At 43.2% G+C, this 22,504-nt stretch overlaps 1 protein-coding gene across 3 annotated transcripts in view; it reads right to left on the bottom strand.

Moving 5' to 3' along the window:
• Positions 1 to 22,504, bottom strand: part of LCP1 (lymphocyte cytosolic protein 1) — a 50,461-nt gene that overhangs the window by 12,255 nt on the left and 15,702 nt on the right. Inside the window, exons 1-7 of one of the 3 annotated variants that reach the window (XM_009102948.4) lie at positions 18,423 to 18,649; positions 9,059 to 9,148; positions 6,992 to 7,143; positions 6,174 to 6,303; positions 5,048 to 5,180; positions 4,377 to 4,458; positions 2,137 to 2,302 (exon numbers count right to left, since the gene is read on the bottom strand). In XM_009102948.4, the coding sequence (XP_009101196.3) occupies positions 2,137 to 2,302; positions 4,377 to 4,458; positions 5,048 to 5,180; positions 6,174 to 6,303; positions 6,992 to 7,143; positions 9,059 to 9,125 (730 nt within the window). In that variant the 5' untranslated portion in view covers positions 9,126 to 9,148; positions 18,423 to 18,649. Of the gene's footprint in view, positions 1 to 2,136; positions 2,303 to 4,376; positions 4,459 to 5,047; positions 5,181 to 6,173; positions 6,304 to 6,991; positions 7,144 to 9,058; positions 9,149 to 18,125; positions 18,243 to 18,422; positions 18,650 to 22,504 lie in introns of those variants that run through there. The other 2 variants (XM_018908662.3, XM_018908661.3) reach the window with 2 other exon arrangements.

The following is a 22,504-nucleotide window of genomic DNA, read 5'->3' as shown; positions in this document are numbered from 1 at the left end:
CTATTTCCACAGACAAATTGATATTATGTTCATAGGAGAAGGAGCAGGCAGGATGGAAGGATTGACCCTTGAAACCTTGGACCATGAAAGGCTTTAGAACTAGTTTTGCAAAGAAGAACTAACACAGAAACTAATTATTCCTGTGGTAGAAAAAGGAGAGTGTGTTACATTGCTCTTATTTTCTTCCAGAATTTTTGTCAGACCTTGAAAGAATTATGGATTGGCTACATAAAGGAAACAGTGGAGACATACCATCACTGGAGTTACACAGATAATTTGATATAGGATGCAATGAGGTTAAACTGGACAAGAGGGGGATAATAGAAGCATTTGAAGACAGAGGATTTTATGAAGAGAACAGTGTTGACACTGCCAGAAGGATCCTGGAAGAAGGATTCTTGTGGAGTTGATTGTGGATTGATTTTTGGATTAATGTTTTCTCCCTTTTTTTTTTTTTCATCCATTATCTTGGCACAAATACTTGCAACATGCTAAAAATGTGAAGATGATAGTCAATAGGTGGCACAGTCAATACAGAGGACGATCAGGAAACCAGAGAGAATGAATGAGATGACAGTAATAAAAATGGGATGCAATTTAATAGTGCCATGTTCAAAGACATTCACTGGGGAATTAATATGAATAACTGCTATTAGCTAAAAGCTTATATGAACCAAGGATGAGAACCTGAGTGGATTAGATGTCTTCCAAGTTTCTCTGAGCCACCATTTGATATGAGATGGGGAAAATCCAACATGGTTTTAAGTGCATCCCAGGTAATTCCCATAGAGGTTGGGATGTATTACTGCCTTGATATCGTGTGCTCATGAAAGCTCATTGGAAATACAGGGTCCCATGTTCAACAAAATGGAATTTTACCTGAACAGCTGCAGAGAAGGGCTATGAGGAAAAGAGAGACTCTGAAAAAAGTCAGAATTTTCTTGGCTTGTCTAGCCTTAGATGAAGTCTTTGATGAGAAGTGAAGGAGAAAATACCAGAAAGGAAAAAAAAATAGCAAATAAGCAGGGCAAGGCTACTTACAAAGGAATGGGAACTGGTGGCTCTGGCAATGAAAGGGACAGAAATGTGAAAGGGGTGAGGCAATGAAGGTAACACCTGCACAGAAACTGGAAGAAAGAAGGGTCACTGTTGGGTGAGGGACTATCCAGAGGCATGGGGAACAAAGCAGCAAGATGAGGTGCTGTGTGGACTGCAGGTACACCCACAGCCTTCGTGATGAAGCTACTTCATGGAGAATTTTGCCATTGGTGAGACACACCTGGAATGCTGTGTCCAGTTTCTGGCTCCCCGGTACAAAAGAGACATTGACAAACTGAAGTGAGTTCAGTGGAAGGACACAAAGATGTTTGGATGGAAATTTGTGATATAAGGGAAGAGGATGAGAAAACTGGGATTGTTTAGACTGAAAAGAGGTTTGAGAGGGGAGCAAGTATTGTCTTCAACCATTATAGAGGGGCCAGATCTGCTATTTTCCAGTATGCACAGGAAAAAGATGAGGAGCTGTGGACACAACATGCCAGAAGGGAAATTCCAACTAGATTCCAACTAGAAAAAAAGATTCAGAGCAAGAGTGGTTGGGCTTTGGAACAGGCTGCCCAGAAAACACAGGAAAAGGCCCTGAGCTACCCCATCTGACATGAAGATGTTATACTTAAGATGTTGTACTGCTGAAAGCAGGTGGCTGGAGGGCTAAGTCAGATCTCCAAGGTGCACCTCCACAGGTTACTGCCAGCCTAAATTATTCTATGATTCTATAATTATGATTTCACAAAGAAAGATGTTTGGCCATCAAGAGAAAGAAAGACCCAAGCTTCCTGAATGCAGATTGACTTCTCCAAGATTTAGTGCCAATACACCAATATACTTGGATGCAGACCACCCTTCCTGACCCAATGAGCATGAAAAGGCTCTGAACACACAACTCTGCAGAAAGCCTCGGACTTCTGAGTGCTGAAGCTTGTGAAAAGCAAGGAAAATTAGACCAGTCAAGAAAACAGACAACAAATACTTGAAGGAAAAAATCAAAATCCAGTTGTTTTTTTTTTTTTTAAGAGCTTTATCCTAAAGACTCTGCAGTGATGACAGTGGAGCACTGAAAGGAAGAGCCATACATACCTTCATTCCTGCTGATCTCTATGTCGGCAAAGAGCCCAATTTTGATGACTTGCCATAAAAGACCCAGAACCAGGTAAGGTTTCCCTTCTTTTAAGTCTTCAGCTCCAATGTTAACAACATGGCACCCAATGGCTGAAGCAGAGTTCAGGGCCAGGTTCAGATTTTCCTAGGGAAAGATGAGAACTTTTGAATGAGTCAGAACTTGAGAGCTGAGGCTACAGGAAGGGAGCACAGCCAAAGTGAGTGAAATCTGCAGGCAGCTTCACTGTAAATGCATTTAAGCACACAGAACCATGTCTTTCCTGAGGCAGTGCTCCAGGTGGGTGCTCTGGGTGCTCACCAGAGTGGAATACAAGGACAGAACCACCTCCCTTGACCTGCTGGCCACAGTTCTTTTGATGCAGCCCAGGATTCATGTCTGGCCACGGGGGCAGGGGAATGCAGACTCTCCTGGGGATTTACAGGCAGATTCTGGGGTTCAACACAAAGACAGAAAGGAACTCCTTTTGGCAGAGGTGGCAAATGTCACATCACAAGGCACTGGAGCCCAGAGCACACATCTACATTCACAGTGATGTCCTGGCTCAATGCTGGTTACCAAGGCCAGGCTGTTCCCAGGGCTAGTGCTCGAGCTCCTGCTCAAGTACAGATGCAGCTCCAGCGTGGGGCAAACTCTCCTCTGTTCAGTCCTGCACACGTGGAGGAGGAAAGGAGCTACAGCCCCATCAACTGGCAGATATTCCAGGCTTGCCTCTCCCAAGCACTCTGCAAAAGCGCTGAGACCTAAGACACAAGCAAGCTGCTAGCTGGCAGTGTTTGCAAAGAACACACTGTCCCAGGAATCAGTGTGAATAAACCTGATGAGTTTTTAGCCTTGCAGTTCAGCCAGATATTACCAGCCAAGAACTGGTAACATCTGGACATTTTCTTTTTGAACTTTGGAGTATGGACTCCTGGTTTTGGAGTATGCAGAGGAAGCTGAGGGATTCAGTGATTCACAGTGACAGGCAGAAATAAAAGAGATATTTCAGGAACATTATGTTCCTTTGCCATTTCCTGTCCATTTAAAATAAAGGGAATAAGAAAATCTGATCCTCAGGTCTACACTATGCAAAAAGGTGGCTTTGTAAACAGAGGGCAAGTAAGGCAGGCAAAGAAGCCTGGAAAATACAATTTATTACACAGATTTGCAGGTATTCACATGAATTTCAGCACTGCTGTCATGACAGGGAGATCTGATTAGATACAAAATGCAGAGAGACTTAGTGTAAATTCTCATAAGCCAGAAAAATTGAACCATTTCAAATTAATTGCCTTTTCTCCAGCAGACAGCTGTAAAAGGGTTAACTTAAAGTGGAAGCTATATTGATCAAATCATGTCTACACGTGACAGGGATTGATCTGAGCTGCATCATTAAGTTATGCTGCTGACCAAAATGATTAGAGCTGAAAAATGAGGCATACAGCATAAAAATCCAATTTAATGGCTTCTGAGCTTACTTGAGTCTGGCTAATGTTCCATCAAATCAGAGTAGCTGAGGGCTAAACTGGGTTAGGTTCATATCTATTCCATATATCTATTTATACTCTGTACCAGGTACACAGATGTTGTTCGTATAAAAATATCTCTCTACATACTGCTGTGTGAGAAACAAAATAAACTTTAAGTAGTGAAAATTAACACCTTTTTTGTCCATTTAAAAATCATATATATGTACATGTGATAGAAATAAAGGAGGGATTCAGTATTCAAGGTGAAACACAGGCTTGTAAAAGGCATGCAACAGCAATGGTCCAATTTCAGGCATGTTGCACTGGCTCTTCCAGGGTCACAGTTGATATTTTGGTGAGGACATCAGACAACTTCAACAGCAGCAGTTGTGAGTTCAGGTCCATTGTCATGCCCTAACAGAGGGATTCACCCTTCTGAGAGCTACTCCAGCTGCAGCTGGTCACTGTGTTATCTCTGTGCTCCTGAATTCATATGGCATCTACCACAAAAACATCTACAGCTCTGATCTGGTGAACATTATTTGTTGTGTTTGGTTAGTCAGGTTGCTCATATGTTTGGAAATAAATGGAAATAGAAGTATTTATGTTTTTATGACATGGACCTGAGCATCTCACTGTGCCACAATTAACTTTGCCTGACTGTGTTGGCCAGAACCAGCCTTTCCTCTAAGTGATTACACAAAAGCATCTTAAAAGGAAAAGCAAAGAATTATGTTGTGTTTAAGTACCTGTATTGTGAAGGGTGTGAGTTTCTTTTTGTTGATTGTTCTCTCATCAATGGTATCTGGCACTGAAAAGTTGATCATCTTACTGGAAATAAAAAAATAACAAGGAATACATTAAACTATGTGTGCACAAAATATAGGTTCTCTAGATTTCAGGACAAGTCTAAGAGCTGGAGAATTACTTAACAAAAATAGTTACGTAACAAAAATAGACCCTCTGCTTCTTCATATATACACAGAGGCACACATTCAATACTTAAACAATTATTTTGGGCTACATACAGATTGCACTTAGGTGTGAGGAAAGGAATGCCACAAGGTGAAGTTGTGTGAGAAGTTTATTGTGCAGAAAATGTCTGTGGAAGCACTCACTATTTTGTGCCGCTTTGTGTGAAGCACCAAAAGTCCTTGGGCAAAAATAAAACCAAGCAGCTCCTCAAATTTCACTTACTTCATCTAACTGTGTCTAGAGGCAAGGAAAAGTTCTCATTGAGCATGAAATATGCTTTATATTGTTGAAGATAAAAGAAGTACTAAACCCCTAGTATTATCAAGGCCCTGAGTCTGCAAACGCTCCTGAGCTTAATGTAAATTCAGCAGGTTGTGCTTGAACAGAAATGTGAGTTTTTGCAGACTCATGGTTCCCATTTGTGAGAAGGAAAGGTATCATTTACCAAAGCACTATGCCATCACCGACTGCCTGGAAGAGGTCATCTGTCTCTGGGTTCATTGGCAGCACGTGCTTGCAGTCAGGGTCCTTCTCGAGGGCTTTGTTAATCCAGTTGACAAAGGCATATTTTTCTTCCTCTGTGGACACAACGTCAAATCCATCAGTTTGCTGTGCAGTGCCTCTACCATCATTTTACTGACAAAGGCAGAACTCCTGGGGCAGCCTTTCCCACCAGTGTGACTGATCAACACAACCCTGCATGGAAGAGGCTCTCAGGAGACAAGAAAAGGAGCTGAGGACAGCAATGGGCTTGAGCTGGTTAATACTCCCTCAATACCCCTTCCCACTCACTGGGGTTGCCTAGGTCATGAGATCAGTCATATTACAGACACTGGTAATGAAGTCCATGAGGTTCAAATGTGTGGTGCAGATGTTAAGCTCTGCAAGTGGCAACTTGTGCTTTCACTGTAATTCGAATGCATTGTTGTACCACTCTGCTAAACAGAAATCCCGCACAACTTCAAACAATTCTGTATTGTACATTACACCCTCTTCATGTGGGATATCTAGAAAAGCCTGGCCAGGACTGGGCTCTGACAAAGAGCACTCAGAGGGTAATGGGCAGATGCAGGGCTGAAGCACAGCTGTCCTGTGCCAGCAGCAGCTCACATGGCTCCCAGTAGCACAGAGAAGGTGCCCTCCGGGATGAAGGGGGATGGAGTCCTTGGAAGCATCCTCTGTTCTCCCTTCCCCAGAGAGAGTCAATCTCCCACTCCTGCCCCTGCAGAAGAAGGAGGTCCTGCCAAGAGTAGGACCTCCTCCCTGTGGAACTGCTTCAGAGTGGGCTGTGCCCAGGAGGCAACAAAAGCAACCAACTTTCAGCTTGGAGGAACAGGCTGGGAGAAAAGCCCTGATGGAGTTGTGCCCTCCATGGGAAAAAGTCAGGAACTATCTGGTTGCAAGGGGAGTTTACACGATGAGTGCCTGCTAAAATGTGCTGGGAAATGGGTTCTCAGCAGTGGGGAAGCCGTGCCTCGCCTCCCTGGCGGGCAGGGACAGCAGTGGGCAGGTGTTTGTGCTGCTGCAGCCAGGCTCCCTCTCTGCTGTCAGGGAGGGCCAGCTGCACCCACCTGAGTAGGAGTGCTGTGTGCCAGCACTGGACTGCTCTGACGTGCCACCGATGGCACAGATCCCCTCCTTCTTGTTGATCTGCTTCCGGAACGACTTGGCAACGTCATCACTCTTCAGGTCTTGGAAAATCTGTCAAGCATGAGAGAGGATTTTAGAATTTTGGAGAATTAAACCAAGCTAAAAGAGTGATCTCTTGGGCCAGGAGACACATTCTCTCTGCTTCATAAATAGGGAAGGGCAGCTTCAGTATTTTCAGTGGGTTTCTGGGTACAATCTGCTGAGGTACAAAAGGATTATACTATGCTTATGCTTCCAAATCGGGGGACAAAGATCACCTAAGTAATAAAAATGTTACTTTGGAGCACAGCAGTTTGGATTTGAAGAAAGAGCAAGTAAAAACCTACTTCTCCATCCCGAGGGAAATTCCACTATTTTAGCATTTGCTTTTGACCCAGTTCAGACCAGAAAAATAAGTTTTTTTGATTAAAAAGTGCCCCATGAAATTTTCAGTTTCGATCTGCTTACACTTACTGTAATCATCTAGCCAGAAGATCATCTTTTTGCGGTGTATAACTGAAGAACTATATCTTGCTGCATCAACCAAACTGAGAGGTATGACATTCATGCAATGAGCAGCTGTATTCACATAACTTGTCCCAGTTAATTGCAGAATTTCTGGTTTGGTTATTTCTGCTTTCAACTTTTCCAGTGAGGAGACTCATTGGATTAATGAGGTGCCCGTGAGACCCTGTGCTTGTGCCTCTGCTGTGCCCTGGGGATCCCCTTGAGTGACTGAAATAAATAACACCTCACTTACTGAAATAAATTCATCAAAACTGATCCTGCCATTCCCCGTGGTTGTCAGACTCTGAATGAGCTCTCTGGCTTTGTATCCTGGGAGAGGGAGATTGGCAGCCTTCAACACCTCTGTTAAATCATTGGTATCGATGAAGCCATTCCCGCTGATATCTGCAAAGATTAAAGCAAACTTTGACATTCTACATCAGCCCAGTGACATTTTCTGCACATAAAGGCTGTTTTTATTTTGCCCAAGGAAAGGTACATTATATACAAAGATTTGTTATCTTGAAATCTGGTATTTTCATCTGCTTTGGTGTTACTCACAGCCAAGAAAGAATTACAATCACTTTTTAACAAACAAAACCTCACAGTGATGAATTTATATGTTTAGACATATCAATATGTTAACAAAGCTAGGCTTAAATGGATATAATTGCCATTCCAAGGTTTATGCACTGAAAAATGTGATCTATAGAGGAAGCATCCTGTCCACAGAACAGCTAAAGGAAATAAAGTTGACACATATGCACTTATCCATACATATAATATACAATATGCACTTATCCATAGATATAATTTGTGATTTTGGCCTGTTTTCTGGATCTAATTACACCAGAAGTAGGCTGGAACTGCATATGGTCATCCTCACAATAAAAACATCAGCGTTTCTCTGTGATGGTGCTAACATGAATACTCCTGCTGAGCTTCCTGCAGGTATTTGGTAGAGAAGATCACCAGTACAGGGTGGTATTTGATGAGAAGATCACCAATACAGGTTCATAGTTCTTTATTCCCACTTAGTGAAAAACTCCACAGATAAAAAAGCAAACTGAGTTTATCTCGTGGAAAGTTTCTGTTAAAACACAGTGGTTATAACACAGATAAATGTATATATAGTTATATGGTGCATTTATATGTATAGATATACATGTATGTATATATGGTTATTTATATTTGACTTTTAAGTATCTGTGTCTTCTTCTGCAGGCTTCTTTTCCCATACTGGAGGCTGAGGTGATTTCCAAGCAGTGTGAGCTGCCTTCCTGCACAGGAAGTTGCAATTTGAGCCACGTGCTGCAAAAAGACACTCAGCTCTCAGCATCAGTAGCAGGGTTAACACGGATTGCAAAGAGCATCCTCTCCATCTCACCATGGCATAGAACAAAAGGATCTGGACTTGGAGAGGGAAATATCTGGGAGAGGAATGAGAGCTTCCTTCCAGCCTTTGGGGGACCAAACAGATGTAGTGGAAGGTGTTCCTGCCATGGCCATGGGGTAGGAACTAGAGAATCTTTAAGGTTCCTTCCAAGGCAAACCATGCAAGGATTCTGTGATTTGCCTTCTCAGGGCATTGGGAGTACGGGACACTCAGAGGGACCAGATTTTTAAGATTGCCAGACTAGACTACTGTGTGCTCAGAAATCAACTAACCACCACCTGAATCAGCAAGGACAGCTGGTGAGTGCAGAATCCAGCAAGGCTGATAGATCTGCTGATAGGAGTTAGGTGAGCTGTGAGAAACACAAAGTCCTTCTCTTAGAATTTGGGTAGGCAGTGATGGGTCTGTGTGACTTTAACGGAAACAAATCAAATGAAATGTCTAAAGGTTTGGAAATAAAACACACAGCAGAAAAGGCTTGAAAGGTCATTGTGAAGAACTTACAAATTTTTTATCCATCTGCACATTTGTCCTCTCCACACTCTTCCTTCCCATAGGGAATACTCAATTTACTGTAAAATAAAACCTTTTTTGCCTTCCAAATAATTTGTCGTGAATAAACAATATTCTTGGGAAAACACTTGAGAATATTTCCAACATGGTTTGCTGTACAGCTTTTGAGTTTTTTTCACAAATCCTGCCGGAGCCCCAACACCCCCCTCTGTAAGAGGACAGTGCTCTGCAGTGAGCTGATGTGGTTTCATCTGGGAGGCCTGCAGTGGCAGGAAAAGGGCTTTCTGTGGCTGATGTGTGGTCACTGCTGGAACAAACCCTATTTCCTCACAGCTGGTCAGTCAGACCATGAGAAAAGAGCCAGCCAGAGTTTCACACTTCAGCAGTGCCTTTGCTGCTGGCTGCACTCACCAACTTTGCTGAAGGCCTCCCGGAGCTCTGCCATCTCCTCCTCAGAGAAGTGTGCTGTCGATGCCATCCTGACTTCTGTGAGTGGCAGGTCTGCAAGAAGAAGACACTTGTTTCATTTGGTGCTTTATGGCTTTGCAGCTGTGATGAAATAGAGAGGTTTTTACTTGGGTTTTCAAAGTTTTGGAGCAGCTTGCCATAGCTGGAAACCCAGCTCCTCTCTGTATCCTGAAATCAAGCAAAGGGATAAAATCCTGTGTAGATGAGATGCAATTCCATGTCCCTCCTGCTGTTATGCCAGGCCCTGCTCAAAATTACAACAGTTTTATTTATACTAATTTAACTGGAATTAAATCCTACCTCTGCTGACTTTCATTTTTCATGGAGAAAATGGACTAAATGGTGCTGGTTTTTGTTATTCCCCCTTGGAAACACAATTATCCAGTCATTTCTTCAGCAGTGCTGGCAGAGAAGCAGCCCTGGGTGCTTCCCAGGGCTCTGGGCTGGAGCCAGAACTTCAGGGGACATTTGCACCACTTACCTTTGGGTACCTAATGAGGAGGCTGCTCACCCTTACGAGGTGGAGGGATTGAGAGAAGCTCCTTCACAAGGTGCTCAGAGCACAAGGTCTGGCTTCCCAAAAGTCAGCTACTTCTCTCCCTGGATTTACGGGGAATTTAAGGATTTTCCTCCCAAGGTGCCTAAGTTAGTGCCTGAGGCTGGGTGGCTTTAGGAATGTGTGGCCAGAAGGAGTTTTCCTGCCTTTCCTCTCATCAAAGATACAAAACAGGAGCAAGGATTAGATTTTCACTTTACAGGCACTTTCCTTAATAACCAGGAAAGGAAAGTTCACTTTCTTTTATAGCATCATTAAATACACTGCCAGAAGATGCACATTATCCCCATCTGCTTCTTTATGCACCTATTGTCCCTTGCATATATTCATGAGGAAACCGTTCAGGAGACTGACTATCTATTATTCTATATTTGTGAGAATGACTATAGTGTCCTATGTCTCTTTAAGTATTAATTAACCAAACAACTATTTAAATAGAATAGAATGGAAACCTGAGTTGATCCTGAGAAGTGGTTGCTGCAGATACAGTAATCAAATGAGGGGGGAAAAAATCAGAAATATGCCATTCCCAAACTAAAATTCACACTGCATAATTAAAAAAAAAAAACCTAGATTTGCAATTTGTGTAAAAACCAGAGTTATGTACAGCCTGTGTGGGCTTCAGAGGCAATGTTCTGCAGAACTCATGCATTGATTCCTTGTGTCTGTGGAAACCACTATGGACACAGCTTTGAAATAGCCCAAAAACAACTTATGTGGTTAACTCCTTGTCTGTTGCCTTGCAGTAGTATCATGTACCCTTTTCCTGCCCAATCACTGTGGTTTCAGGATGAGGACAGCAATAAAAAATCTGTTCATTCACTCCGACCCTGACAAACAGAGAAGTGCAGCAGAATCCATGATGCCATTGCTCTTGCAGCTGGCTCTAACCACCATACTTTCAAGGATTACCTTCAAAAACCCCTGTGATCCACTAGCAATGTGGGTTAGGGTAAAACTAGATCCATAGTCTTCCCCCAGTCTGTCCTGGTATCTTTTCTGCCTCTGATTCCTCACTGCCAATCTTTTTCTGTTGCCTGCTGTGTGTTTTTACAAATTGTGGGTTAACTAAAATGCACCTGGCCCCATGAAAATCTTACACTATCAGCCAGAAAGTCCAAATTCCATGGCAAGGTCTTCCTTCTAGTCCAGTCACTTGATCAAGCAATATCATTTACAACACAACTTTTAACAGCATGAAGACCGTTCTAGGCTTAAGAGGTAGGAAACACTACAGGTTTTTGCCTGTTACTTTTGCAAAGTAACCTTGAGAAAAAAGTAACACCAACATAAAATGGCCTCTTCCAGATTGCATAAGAAGCCTCTGATATGTAATTAAGTAATCTGTTAAATACAGAGACTCCTATTAGTAGTACAGATGTTTACATATGTGGACATTTATACTAATAATAGGATGAAGGGCTCTGCTGCAATGACCCCTTTTGACTTCTTTAGGTCAGCATTACCCACTGTTGTGAAGGTAACTGCACCTAGCTGAGCAATCAGATTCATCTCAGGTGCACACCAAGAGTGAGGACCAGCCCTCCATCACCTGAGAGGTGGCTGTCCTCAGGTGACAGAAGGATGGTCACTGCCTGCTCCAGCACACAACTGAGCTTCTCCTACACTTTCACCCTCACAGCACCTCTTGACTTCAGCCTGTCACTTCCAGAATGTAAAATCACTGGGTGTTGTTGATTAATACTCCACTGTGGTTTCACAACAGTGAGATTTAGAAAGACACCAGAATTTTCAGATCAAAGGCTTCAGAGTTATTCCCAATGAAAAATCACTGTCATATTTTAAATTGCTCAAGTAAGAAAAACAAAACATAAGGAAATCAAGTGAGTAAAAGTCCAAAGCTTTAGCAACACACTGCAAGAAAAGGAGAAAATCCCCTTTCAAAAAGCCACATTTCAGTATTTAAAATGCTTATTTTGCTTAAAACATTAAATTATAATATTTAGTCACAGAGAGAGGTGTAAAATGCTTCTGGATAGCAGTGGGACAGGTCAGGCCAAATATTTTTTACTGATTTAACCAGCCAAGAGCAGAGCCATGTGCTTCTAGGGTTCAAGTTCTTTCAGCACTTCACCATCCCCCATGGAAACTGAAAATACTTTGGGCATCCCATCAAGAGGGCATCCAAGAATCCTGGGTGAATAGTCTTATAACTCACAAGACATTGTAAGCACACGGTGCACTGCTTCACTCCAAACTGTTTGCAAGTTCAGTATGACCAGGCAAATGCAGAGAAAAAATGCAGGGGATGATGTTAGAGCAAAGGAGAATATGTGGATGAGATGATGACGAGCAATGTGAGCAAGCTGAAAGAGCTCCTTTGGAGGGAACATTTGTTTAGGAGCCATCTGAGGAAGAAGCAAAGGGAAAACCAGCAGGTAAGAACCAGGCAATGGCTTTGAGTAAAGTGATGTCTGGCCAGAAGCAAAGAGAAAAGCTGGGCAGGGGAGAGGTTTGGCAAGACAGAGGGGAGTTTGGTATAGACTGAACACAAACAGCTTAGCTATCAGAACAGATGAGATATTGAAGACCAGGAGCAGCTGGGAGGAAGGATCTTGAACTTGGTGCGATCAGGGAGAATGAGGTGAAAGTCAGCACGTGCTTAGATGCTGAGGCAGGTTGCTGAGGAGGGGAAGACAGCTCCCTGGCTCAGTGCAAGAAAGGCAGTGGAACTGCCAACAAGAAATAAATGGAAGGTAATAAACATTCAGAAGGAAAACAGAAGACTCCCTGAGACAGTCTGAGATTCAGATGGCTTCAGGACATCCGGATGACAACATTGCCTGGAAGCAATACTTCTTTCTAGTTTGGCAAGCAGCATAAAGCCACTATTGCAAATGCAAAACATAAAGTTGTGCAAATACACTCTTTCCTCCTCAGAAGACTGCTGAGTTACCAGTTGGTGCAAGAAAGGGAAGAGGTTCTCACCTAAGCTGCTGAAAATACAAGCAAGCTGGTACCAAAGGAGCCTCTAGCAAAGTACTCCCTTTCCTGCCCTCATTTCCAATATGTCACAGCCGTGCCCTAAAGCTTCCTTTTATTTGACCTTATCCTCAGAAGAACCTATGACCACACTGATGTTTTAAGAGATCTAATAGCAAACTATTTTTGGAATGGAATATAAAGGAAGAACTAAAATAATCATAAACCTGAACATAATTGCTAAATTGAAAGACAGGAATATTGATGTTCTTTCATTTTCTTTTCGATTTTGAAGCCATGCTTAGAGGAGCTGTGTGGTTATGCATTGCTTGGCAAAGAGTACACCCACCACACACTATAAATAATATATGGCAAAGCCATTAAAACCTCAAGGTTTCCAAGACTTGTATTAAATGGTTTTTCTCCACTGCTCTGGTGTTTAAGTTTTGTTGCAAGCAAGGCAATGAAAACCTTGAGGATGTGAAATGGACTTTATATATAGACATAAAGTTGTACCTTTCCCCAAAGCAAAAAAGCACATTTCAGGGGACAATATTGCCTTTCACAAACATATTTAGTCAGGAACAGCTTAACTGTGAATTTGGTTTCAAGAAAGTCAAAGACACTACTAAAATTTACTCACTTTCTACCATCAGGGTTTTGCTTTGTTAATGCACTGGTACTTTGCTAATTATATGATAACTTGTCTGGCTGTTGGAGAGTGGCATGACACATGTTCCCTGGCATATATAAATTCCCTGCTATCTTCTCTTCAAACTTGCTTATTTTTTTCTGAAAGCGGTGAAATAAGAGGCACTGGCTGTTGCAAAACAGAGCTGTCAGCTGTTTCATGGGGCAGTGTGAGACTGTCCCCCTGCACACAAAACTCTGCCTTTCACTTTACCAGAGTTCATAGTTCTAGCTCCTTTTCTCTTTCTTATCTCACTCACAAGTTCAGTTTCCAACACCCAGCTTTCTGTAAGGGCTGGGGAATGCTTCCCAGCTCTCTTCTGCATTGGACTTTCCCTCCCAGCTGACACTGAAGGGGCAGCCCCAGCAATGCTCCCCCAAGGCACAGCCAGCCCTGGATGATGCCATCAGCAGGGAGGATTGAGAGAAGAATCCTTAGAATTGTGCAGAAGCTCTTGTGACAGATCTGGAGCATCTTGAAGGCCAGAAAAGTACAAGGGAAAACAAGAGTATCTCAGACATATTCAATATTTGTCCACATTTAATGCACCTTTGCATACCTGCCTATTCCTGGTCACTCTTTAGAAGATCCCTGATATTCCTCCCCAGAAATATTTCCCTCTGCCTTTCTCTCAGAAGATACCACACATAAGTCCATACATCCATATGCATTTCTGTTCAAATTATTGTGTCAGCTATTTCCTACAGTGTGGAGGGCTGAGGAGGAGACAAGAGAAGATTTTTGAGTTAGCTTCTGATACTTTCCTTCTGGAGACAAGTTTTTGCCATTTTCATTGTCACTAAAGGGTGAGAAAAAGATAAACTATAGAGTAGATCTCATGTTGAAAGAAGAATCAAGACTACAAAACTACAGCGTGGCCTAGAAGTTCCTCAATTTGAAACTTTCATCTTGTGCTCATCAGCAAAATCCTTCAACTAAAATGTAGCAGGCAAAGCCATCTTGTTGGCAATCAGCCAAACATGTTCTTTAGCATAATCCAGAATAGCTCATCTCTCAATTAAACTTCTGTCTCAGCACATTTGCTGCTATTATGCTTTTCTGCTACATATTTATTATTAGCTGTTATTTCTCTCACAGTCCTGATCAAAATAATGTACTCACATCTCTGCACCAGCAGGGTGATCCATACTGCACCCACAGCAACACAGGAGAGCAGCTTTAATGCTGAATTGAAGTGAGCTGCCAGGGATCATTTGCAGTGATAGCTCAGGGGTATCCAGCCTTCTTAGACAAACAAACCATCCCATCTACATCCTTTATTCTTGTTTGGTGTCACAGCTTCCAGGCAGACTGAGTGGATTTATTTTTGTGACAGCTCTTTTCCTGCTCATGCTGTAAGATGAAAACTGGAGTTCACATCTCTCTTCCATGCTGGTGAGTTACTCAGACAGCTGCTCACCATGGCTGACAGCATCAGCAAACACAAACACGTTTGGAACCACATGCCAATTAGACACATTTCTTACACAAGGACTTTGAAAATCATTTAAGCAGCACAAACTGCAGCTTTTTCAAACACATGAGGTGGTCCATTAAAAAAGTTAGTTTTTCATGTTATGCACATTGGGCTGTGACACTTTCCCTACTGAAACAATTACTGATAAGTAAGAGCATTTTAAAATTTCCTCAAAGATACTGAGCTAAATTTTAAATCCTAAAGTAGACAGAAACATCCTTTGCTCTGTTAACAATGGGTAACTTGGATGATCACAGTACCTTTAGTTTGGGTGGCATCTTGCTGTTTAAATCAGCATTCAAGACACCGAGAGGAGTCTTTCTGAGGATATGGCAAATACTTCTTCCCTAGTACATTACAAAGATTCATGATTTAGCCCACAATAAAGGACAATCTTTGCCTCAAAGGTTTTTTAAAAGACTGGTGTCTGCAATAGCAAATATTGCCATGTATGTAGGCATTGGGATTATTAAGATGTTGCACTTTATTTTTTTTTCCTTATACAATTTGAAAAAAAATACCAAGAAAATACATTTATCACTGTTCAGAAGGAATGCAGCAATGCCCATGAGTAATTTGTTAATGTTCCATTTCATAAAGGACCTTATTTGTCAGTGTGATGTCTGAGTCCTAAATCAAATACTGGTCAACGGGGCTAAGGATGGGAAAATCCACAGGATCTGGAAAGAGATGGAAATCTCTTTCCAATACACCACTCAGTGGCAGGAAGGGCTAATCCTTCAAGAAAATTTAGACATTGAAAAAGCAGAGCTCTGAACCTATAAATACTCTCCTTATGTGTCTTGTATCTGTCAGATACATCCTACTAGGGAGACAGCATTTAGGTACATACTATTTTTCAATCAGAGTCTGTAGAATTTTTCTTTAAAAAAAAAAAAAAGATCCAGTACCTTACATTTCTTGGGCCACTTTTGTTTCTCATCTCCTTATTAACACAGGCTAGCTAGCTTTAAAGTGAGGACATTTTTCCTTAGATAAAGGAATGTTTTGGTTCTCAAACTGACAGCTTCAGTCATTCAACAGGTGTCCCACTTGGCATGGAAAGCCCTGTCCCACCCAGCTCCATCTTCACTAACAAAGGTGGGAGAAGAGGAGAGCATCTCTGCAGGGTCTGCTTTGGATATAGGCATGAGAATACATCCTAGCTCTGCCCCAGCACAGCTGGGTGGATGAAATCTTCTCTTCACATTCCTGTGTGCTTCAGCCTGAGGGTGAGAGGTCAGGTCACGAAGCACTGACCCAAATGTGCTGTGGAAGCCTGGTAACTGATGTAAGAAAAAGAGAAGACAGCCTCTGCTTTTAGCTCATTTGCAGACAAACAGTTCCTCTGTGCAAGGAAAATATTAAAAACATGTTCCAGCTGTAAAAAGGAGGGTTTTAGATACAAACACGTATTTGCATTTTCCTGGTTCCACAAGGATTGATGAATTTGCTGCTGTCTCTCCCATGCCAGGAGTTGAATTCTGCCCTCAGTTTTGCAGGACACCTCAGTGATTCCAGCAGTGACCAGGCCCTTCCCACCCACAAAATCAGACCAGAAAAAGAAGAGCACAACTGAACACAGCCCTCCTACCCAGCTGTGCTGTTGCTTGGACCCCATCCTGGGATGGTGCTGTGCTGGGAGCTGTAGTGTGCAGTGGGGAACTCAGGCAGCACCTGGAGCAGCAGAAGGCACAGTCCTCCTGCTCCCCTTTCCTCTGAAGAATGATTTGGCTTTATGGCATGGTCCCCAAGCCTGGTCACTGGACATCCCTTTCATGCCTCTCACATGCCACTCTCCTGCTTGTTGGCACAGCCTCCATGTCCAGGACACCCTACTTGTTTCATCAAGGGGCAGGAATTTATTTCCCATCCTATATCTTTGGATATCCATTCCCCTTGGATAACTGCACAAATGCACAGAGCATTCTGTACTCCATCCTGCAGCACCTAAACACTGCTTCAGATTTTTTCCTAAATATATTTCATTTTGATATATATTTTACATTTTTCATCAGCATTTCACTGGAGTCTGCTGTTTTGCATGAAGGAGCTGGGTATGAAAATGAGCTACATTTCTGAATACACTTTACTGCCCTGTCTCCCCTAGCTCCTTCCTTCCCCTTTACTCAATCTCTTCCTAGTTCTTTCATGCTTTATAAAAAACATATGGTAATGACTTTTACAGTAGGTTCTCTACCAAGATAACTCTGTTCCAAACTACATAGCTGTTTTAAGCTGCTCATGACTGAAATCAGAAAGAAAAGGGGTCAAAAAAATTGAGAGCAAAATACAAGAAAATGGAGTGTGTGGTGGGTTCTGTGAGCAAGAGAAGAAGAGCAATACTGCTAGATTTGTTTAAGAACAAACATTTTATGACCATAATAATATTCAGACCAAGGAGACACTCTGGTCCAGTTGAGGAAGCAGATTCAAACCCAGTAAGATAATACATCCCTTTTTTGACCTTCAGCTTCTGAGCTATGTAAATCTGGACCTTACGGTCAGGACGGAAGCAGAAATCCCCGCTCATGTTACCAGCAAGCAGGCAGGTACTTCCCAGTCCCTCCTGGCTCTAGCATCACTTCTCAGTGGAGACTCCCACCACAGAGGGGGTTTCCACATCTCCTGTCTACTCCTGACAGGAGGCCAGACTGCTCCTGAGGGCAGGCAAGAGGGGAGGAAGGTGAAACATGCTGGAGTTCCTCTACTGGAGGGGTGTCAGGGTGTGATCTGCTTTTAGCAAGATGATCAAACCCCATCTGCTGAGCAGCCACCTGCATTTGCTAGAGATATCTTCACCTGACACCTGTAGCCATATGAGATCAGTCGGCCAGCCTGGTCTGAGACTTTGGTTGTGATAACAAAGACCTAAATTTCCATTGGGTTGGTGTTCAAACCAAATCCATGTGCCAAGGAAACCACTAAATGACAAAACCAGCAAGGCTACTGCTCTTACAGAGAAGACAGTTAAGCCTGGAGGCTCCTGCTCACAATACTACCACCTAAAATATCTGTAGATATTCACAGCTCTCAATTCATCTAGACCTGAGCTGAAATCTCAAAGAAAGCAAGGGACAAGCCTGACCAGATTCACCAGTCAAGATCTTAAAAGGCAAATATAACATTAGGACCCCCCCATGTCACTATTTTAAAAGCAGAAGTTCCTACTGCAATCAGGCTCTATCATGAATCAGTTTTATTTATCCACTGGAAAGTAAAATTACATTTCTAAAACCTGATATAAACATCCTAACAGCCAGCAGATTACACTGTAAGCACTACGAGCCAAAATACATTATACTTATGAATCAGTGGTTTTCATCACTGAAATTAAAATTACCTTCTTACATGGATCCAGTCTTCAATCTAAATAATGGCTTCTTATTTTATCATGCCCTTCCAAGCCAATGCCAACTCCAAGACTACCATTCTACTCAGCCAAAAACCACTCTGCCAAATTAAATCTATCAAACACATTCCTGAAGGTCAGTAGGAATGGCATGCACAAGACTACTGGAAAATGCTTCACCCTAATACAGAACCTGCTGTTTTTTCATGGCAGCCACAATTTCCTGTGCAGTTAAACTGCTCTCAGTGAGAGCAGCCTGCCAAAAACCACCAGATGCTGTGATCTTACCTCCCAGGCTCAAGCAGTGGGTCAGAGCAAGGAAGAGCTCAAGAGCTGCAAATCCAGCTGAAAGGACAGAACTTCTGAAAGAAACCAGAGGTTTTGTAGGGTGGAAGAGCTGCAAAGCAGCTGTCACTGCAGACAAGGAAACTCGTCCTTCTCTGCAGCGCAACTAGGCAAGCCCAATGGTGCGAGCCCAGGGCTCAGCCCAGAGAGGGAAGTGAGTGGTGACAAAACCCCATAGTGCAATAGATTTTTGTCTTTATAAGGAAATCAAGCCTTCTTTTCACCTCAGCACTCCCCCAGGAAGGGCCACCGCTCTGCGCCGCTTCCGCTCTCCTTCACGGAGCGCACGCACGCTCAAATGGCTTCCTCTCCTCTCTGGTAAGGTGGCCACACCTGGGGCACAGAACAGCAGGGTCTGCAGTGACACCTCACCCACCAGGCAGGGCTGGCTGCCAGGCCAGGCTGGGGCAGAGTCACCGGGCACGGAAACTCCTCAGCATCGCCACACAACCTCTGCCAGTGTTTGACTGCCCTCCCTGGGAAAACTTTTTCCATGCAATTGGTTGGAATTTCCCTTGATACAACTTGCGACCTTTTCATTATCAGTGTTCACCACTGACAAAAGGCTGGCTCCATCTTCTCTGTGAGCTCTGATTAGGTTGGCGTAGATGCCAAGATCCCTCTCAGCCTTCTCCTCTCCAGGCTGAACAAGCTGAGCCCTCTCTCCCTGTGGGGGGATAGAATATAAGAAAATAAAGATAGTGTAGAAAGTAATCGTGCCCCTATGGAGTTGCAGCTGGGCCAATTATCAAAGGTCAGAAACAGGCCTGACTTTAACAGGCCACAGCTGTAACTAAGAAGAAGAAGAAGAGTGCTATAAAAGAGTGGGGAGGCTGCTTGAGGAAAGAACTGGAGTCAGTTGGCTACTTGGTGAGGAAGAAAGGGTTAGTGCTCTGGGAGCTGCCCAGGAGAAACACCAAGAGGTATGAGACTTCTGCAATAAGGAGGCAACAGTGTGGAGCCCCTGCAATAAGATGGCAACATCTCCCTGTTCTCTGATCGGTTGTGCTCCATCCCAGTACCATCCTGGTGTTTCCCTACAGTTTATCCAAGCCTTATTGAACAGGGAAGCCTAAGAAAGAGCACAGCACTCCTCACATCACCTCACAACTGACACAGATTTCAAGGACACGTTTCCCAATGCACTGAAGGTCAAAGTAAAAGTGCTTGATGGATGCAAATATAAACCATCTTTCAAGCCCCAACAATGCAGTGTTGCAGAAGCCTTAGATCTGAAAACACATCAAGAGAGAAAATTAAATAATCAGTCCCACAGGGATTTTAAGAAATGTTCTGCTTTAACAGCAAGATTCTTGCCACTTTCCACAAGCTAAAGAATCATCTTTCAGAATTTTTAAAAACTTCTATTACCTCTGAAAACAGGCAGGTGAAAACAATTACCAAGCTGTATGTCTTTAATGAAAAAGCTGTCATTCACTGACCCATGAGCTACATTCTGTTGCAAAGAGGTTCAAGGAAGCCCTGTCAAGAACAAATCTCCATAATTAAGATCCATCCTTGAATCAGCATTCATTTGCTCTCTTCAGAGGTACATTGAAACACTTTCCAGGCATTTTTGGTTACTCATTTCTATTGAAAAAATACTTCCTCTATAGTATTTGATTATTTGACAGGCTGTGCCACAGCTCCTCTTTGTTTTCTAGGATATTTTACATGAGCCTGATGGTTTGTCTGGGCTTTTTTGTTACAGACATTTTCCAAATCCTAAATTACTTTTGTTGGTCTCCATGATATCCCATTAAATGCTGCAACGTTTTTTTCTGAGATAAGGAAGAGGGCACCAAAGGGATGTGTGCTCTAAAAATAACATCCCACTTGCACAGGAAAACTGGGGTGGGTGTTTCCTTATTAGATATGCTTGCTTAACACTCTTAGCACCCTCTCTTAGCACACTCACTTAGCACTCTTAGCACTCCCTCTTAGCACCCTCTCTGTTACAGCTTATGCAGAAGGCAGGGGAGCAACTCAGAGTTTCCACCGTGCTGTGTGATATTTTATATTCATGTGACCTACACTGAGCTCAGCACGGTGTGCTCAGCACTGATTCAATACCATCGGCACATCCCATAGGCACCAGCTGTGTTAAAGAGGTTCAAACAAGCTTGGAAATAGAAGGACAGCAAGGATGAGATCTAAAGTATGGTGGGTCTATGAGGCAGACATAAACAAAACACATGTTTGATATGTGGATCATGAATCCCTTTTTCTGCTTCATTTCAAGCCCTGCTGGATTATCACTGTATAGATAATAATGCTGTCTCACCAAATATTATTAAACTTTGGGAGTCTTTAGGTACAACCCCAGCTGAAGGCCTGTCATGACACAATATTTACACCCTGCCCTGTGCATCCTTGAAACATCACAGAAATAGCAATTTTACTGGGCAGCACTGAAACACATTTGTGTGATAGTTATCTCCTACCTGTACCAGGTTAACTTGTACCTATGTGTGGAACTTTGTGTTATTGCTGACAATGTAGGATTCCATGAGAATGATGTCTCTAAGTAATTCCTTTAACAGAGCAGGACGCTGCAGGCTGTTACTATAGTCCTGGTTTCCTAGAAGGGTGTTGAATTGTAACTCTACAATATAAATAGGTTGCATTTTGCCACAAAATATGCTTAGGGCTAGAAACTGGCCAGCTGATGTTAGGACAGGTTGTGATGTGGGACTGAGTTAAATATCCATTACTGTCCCACCTCAGAAGAACAATTCACTTGACCTACAGCTTCAGTCTTAGGGCCAAAATATCAATGCAGCTGCTTTGAGATTTATGTGCATGAAAGGTAAAAAAAGTAAAAGAGAGGTGGTCCTCCAGTTACAGGAAAAGGCATTAGGAAATATCAAAGATGGTTGTCTATAAATTAAGTACCATAAATTAGCATGCACTGTGTTCAATCACTCGCAGAGGGAGGACTATAATTGGTAGCAGACCATGGCCCTGAGACACCGCTGAAAAGGTCAAAACCAATCTTTTCCCTGCTCTTGTCACCCCTACACCACTTCACAAGTCTTGGCCCTTATTGTGCCTGAAGGGCCTTTCTTTCCAAGTACTTCTGGCAGTGCTGACCCTCCCATCCTGCTGCCTGTTTAATGCAGTCACACCTCACTGCAGATCTGCCAGACTGTGTCACCAATGGCTTCAAACCCTTCCCCGAGTTTCTGCTCCTTGCCTCTGCCCCTGAGCCAGCCCCACAGCTCTGAGGGACAGAGCACTTTCACTCCAACCTCCTCGCCTGCCAAAGGGCTCCCACCTTCCTCCCCTTCAGCCCCAGGTGCCTGGGGGAGCCTTGGGAAGGGCAGAAAGTGCCTGTGCTCTCCAGCCACCAGGCTTGGATGTTTCCTGGCAAAGTAAGCAATAACCCAAAAAGCAGGCAGGAGCCAGTAATCCCACTTCCACCAAAGAATGGGAATTATATTTGAAGGATCTGGGGTGTCTGCCTAAGAAGAGGTCCAGCAGCTTCATCTGCCTTGGCAGTGCTGTGCTCTGGCAAGCAGGAGGGGCTTTGCAGGGCTCTGCTGCAGTCAGTCATTTCCTTATGGGCACTAGGCAGTGCATTCCTGGGGAGCCTTTCCTGGCACACCTCCTCTTGGTGCTCTCATTTTTAACTGCCCACTGCAATCTCCCAAGAACTTTGCCTTCCTGCAGGCTGCTTCTTCTTCAGGAAAAGACCTTCTCCAAAAGCCATTGCTTTGCAAAATCACACAGATACAATGCCACATCTTCCCTGCCCCAGCTGATTTGGTCACAGGCCACGCTCTGGGGTGGGAAGAGCGTGGCAGGGAGCAGAGTGGGGATTGCAGCACAGATCTTCCAAGCTGAATGAAAGCTTTTTGTGGACCTTGCAAAGTGTCTAAGTGACAGCACAATTTTAAATGAACTCTTGAAGAGGAACATCGTGGTCCATGAAAAACTAGGGCAAATCAAAATAATGGAAATTATTTCAAAATTATCTCCTTTTAACCAATAACATCTTGCTCATGTATAAGTACAGAGGACCT

Source organism: Serinus canaria, chromosome 1 (assembly GCF_022539315.1).
Source record: "Serinus canaria isolate serCan28SL12 chromosome 1, serCan2020, whole genome shotgun sequence".
In the NCBI taxonomy this organism is placed as follows: Eukaryota; Metazoa; Chordata; class Aves; order Passeriformes; family Fringillidae; genus Serinus; species Serinus canaria.
The sequence above is the reverse complement of the archived record's forward strand: the minus strand, read 5'-3'. Positions and strand labels throughout refer to the sequence as shown.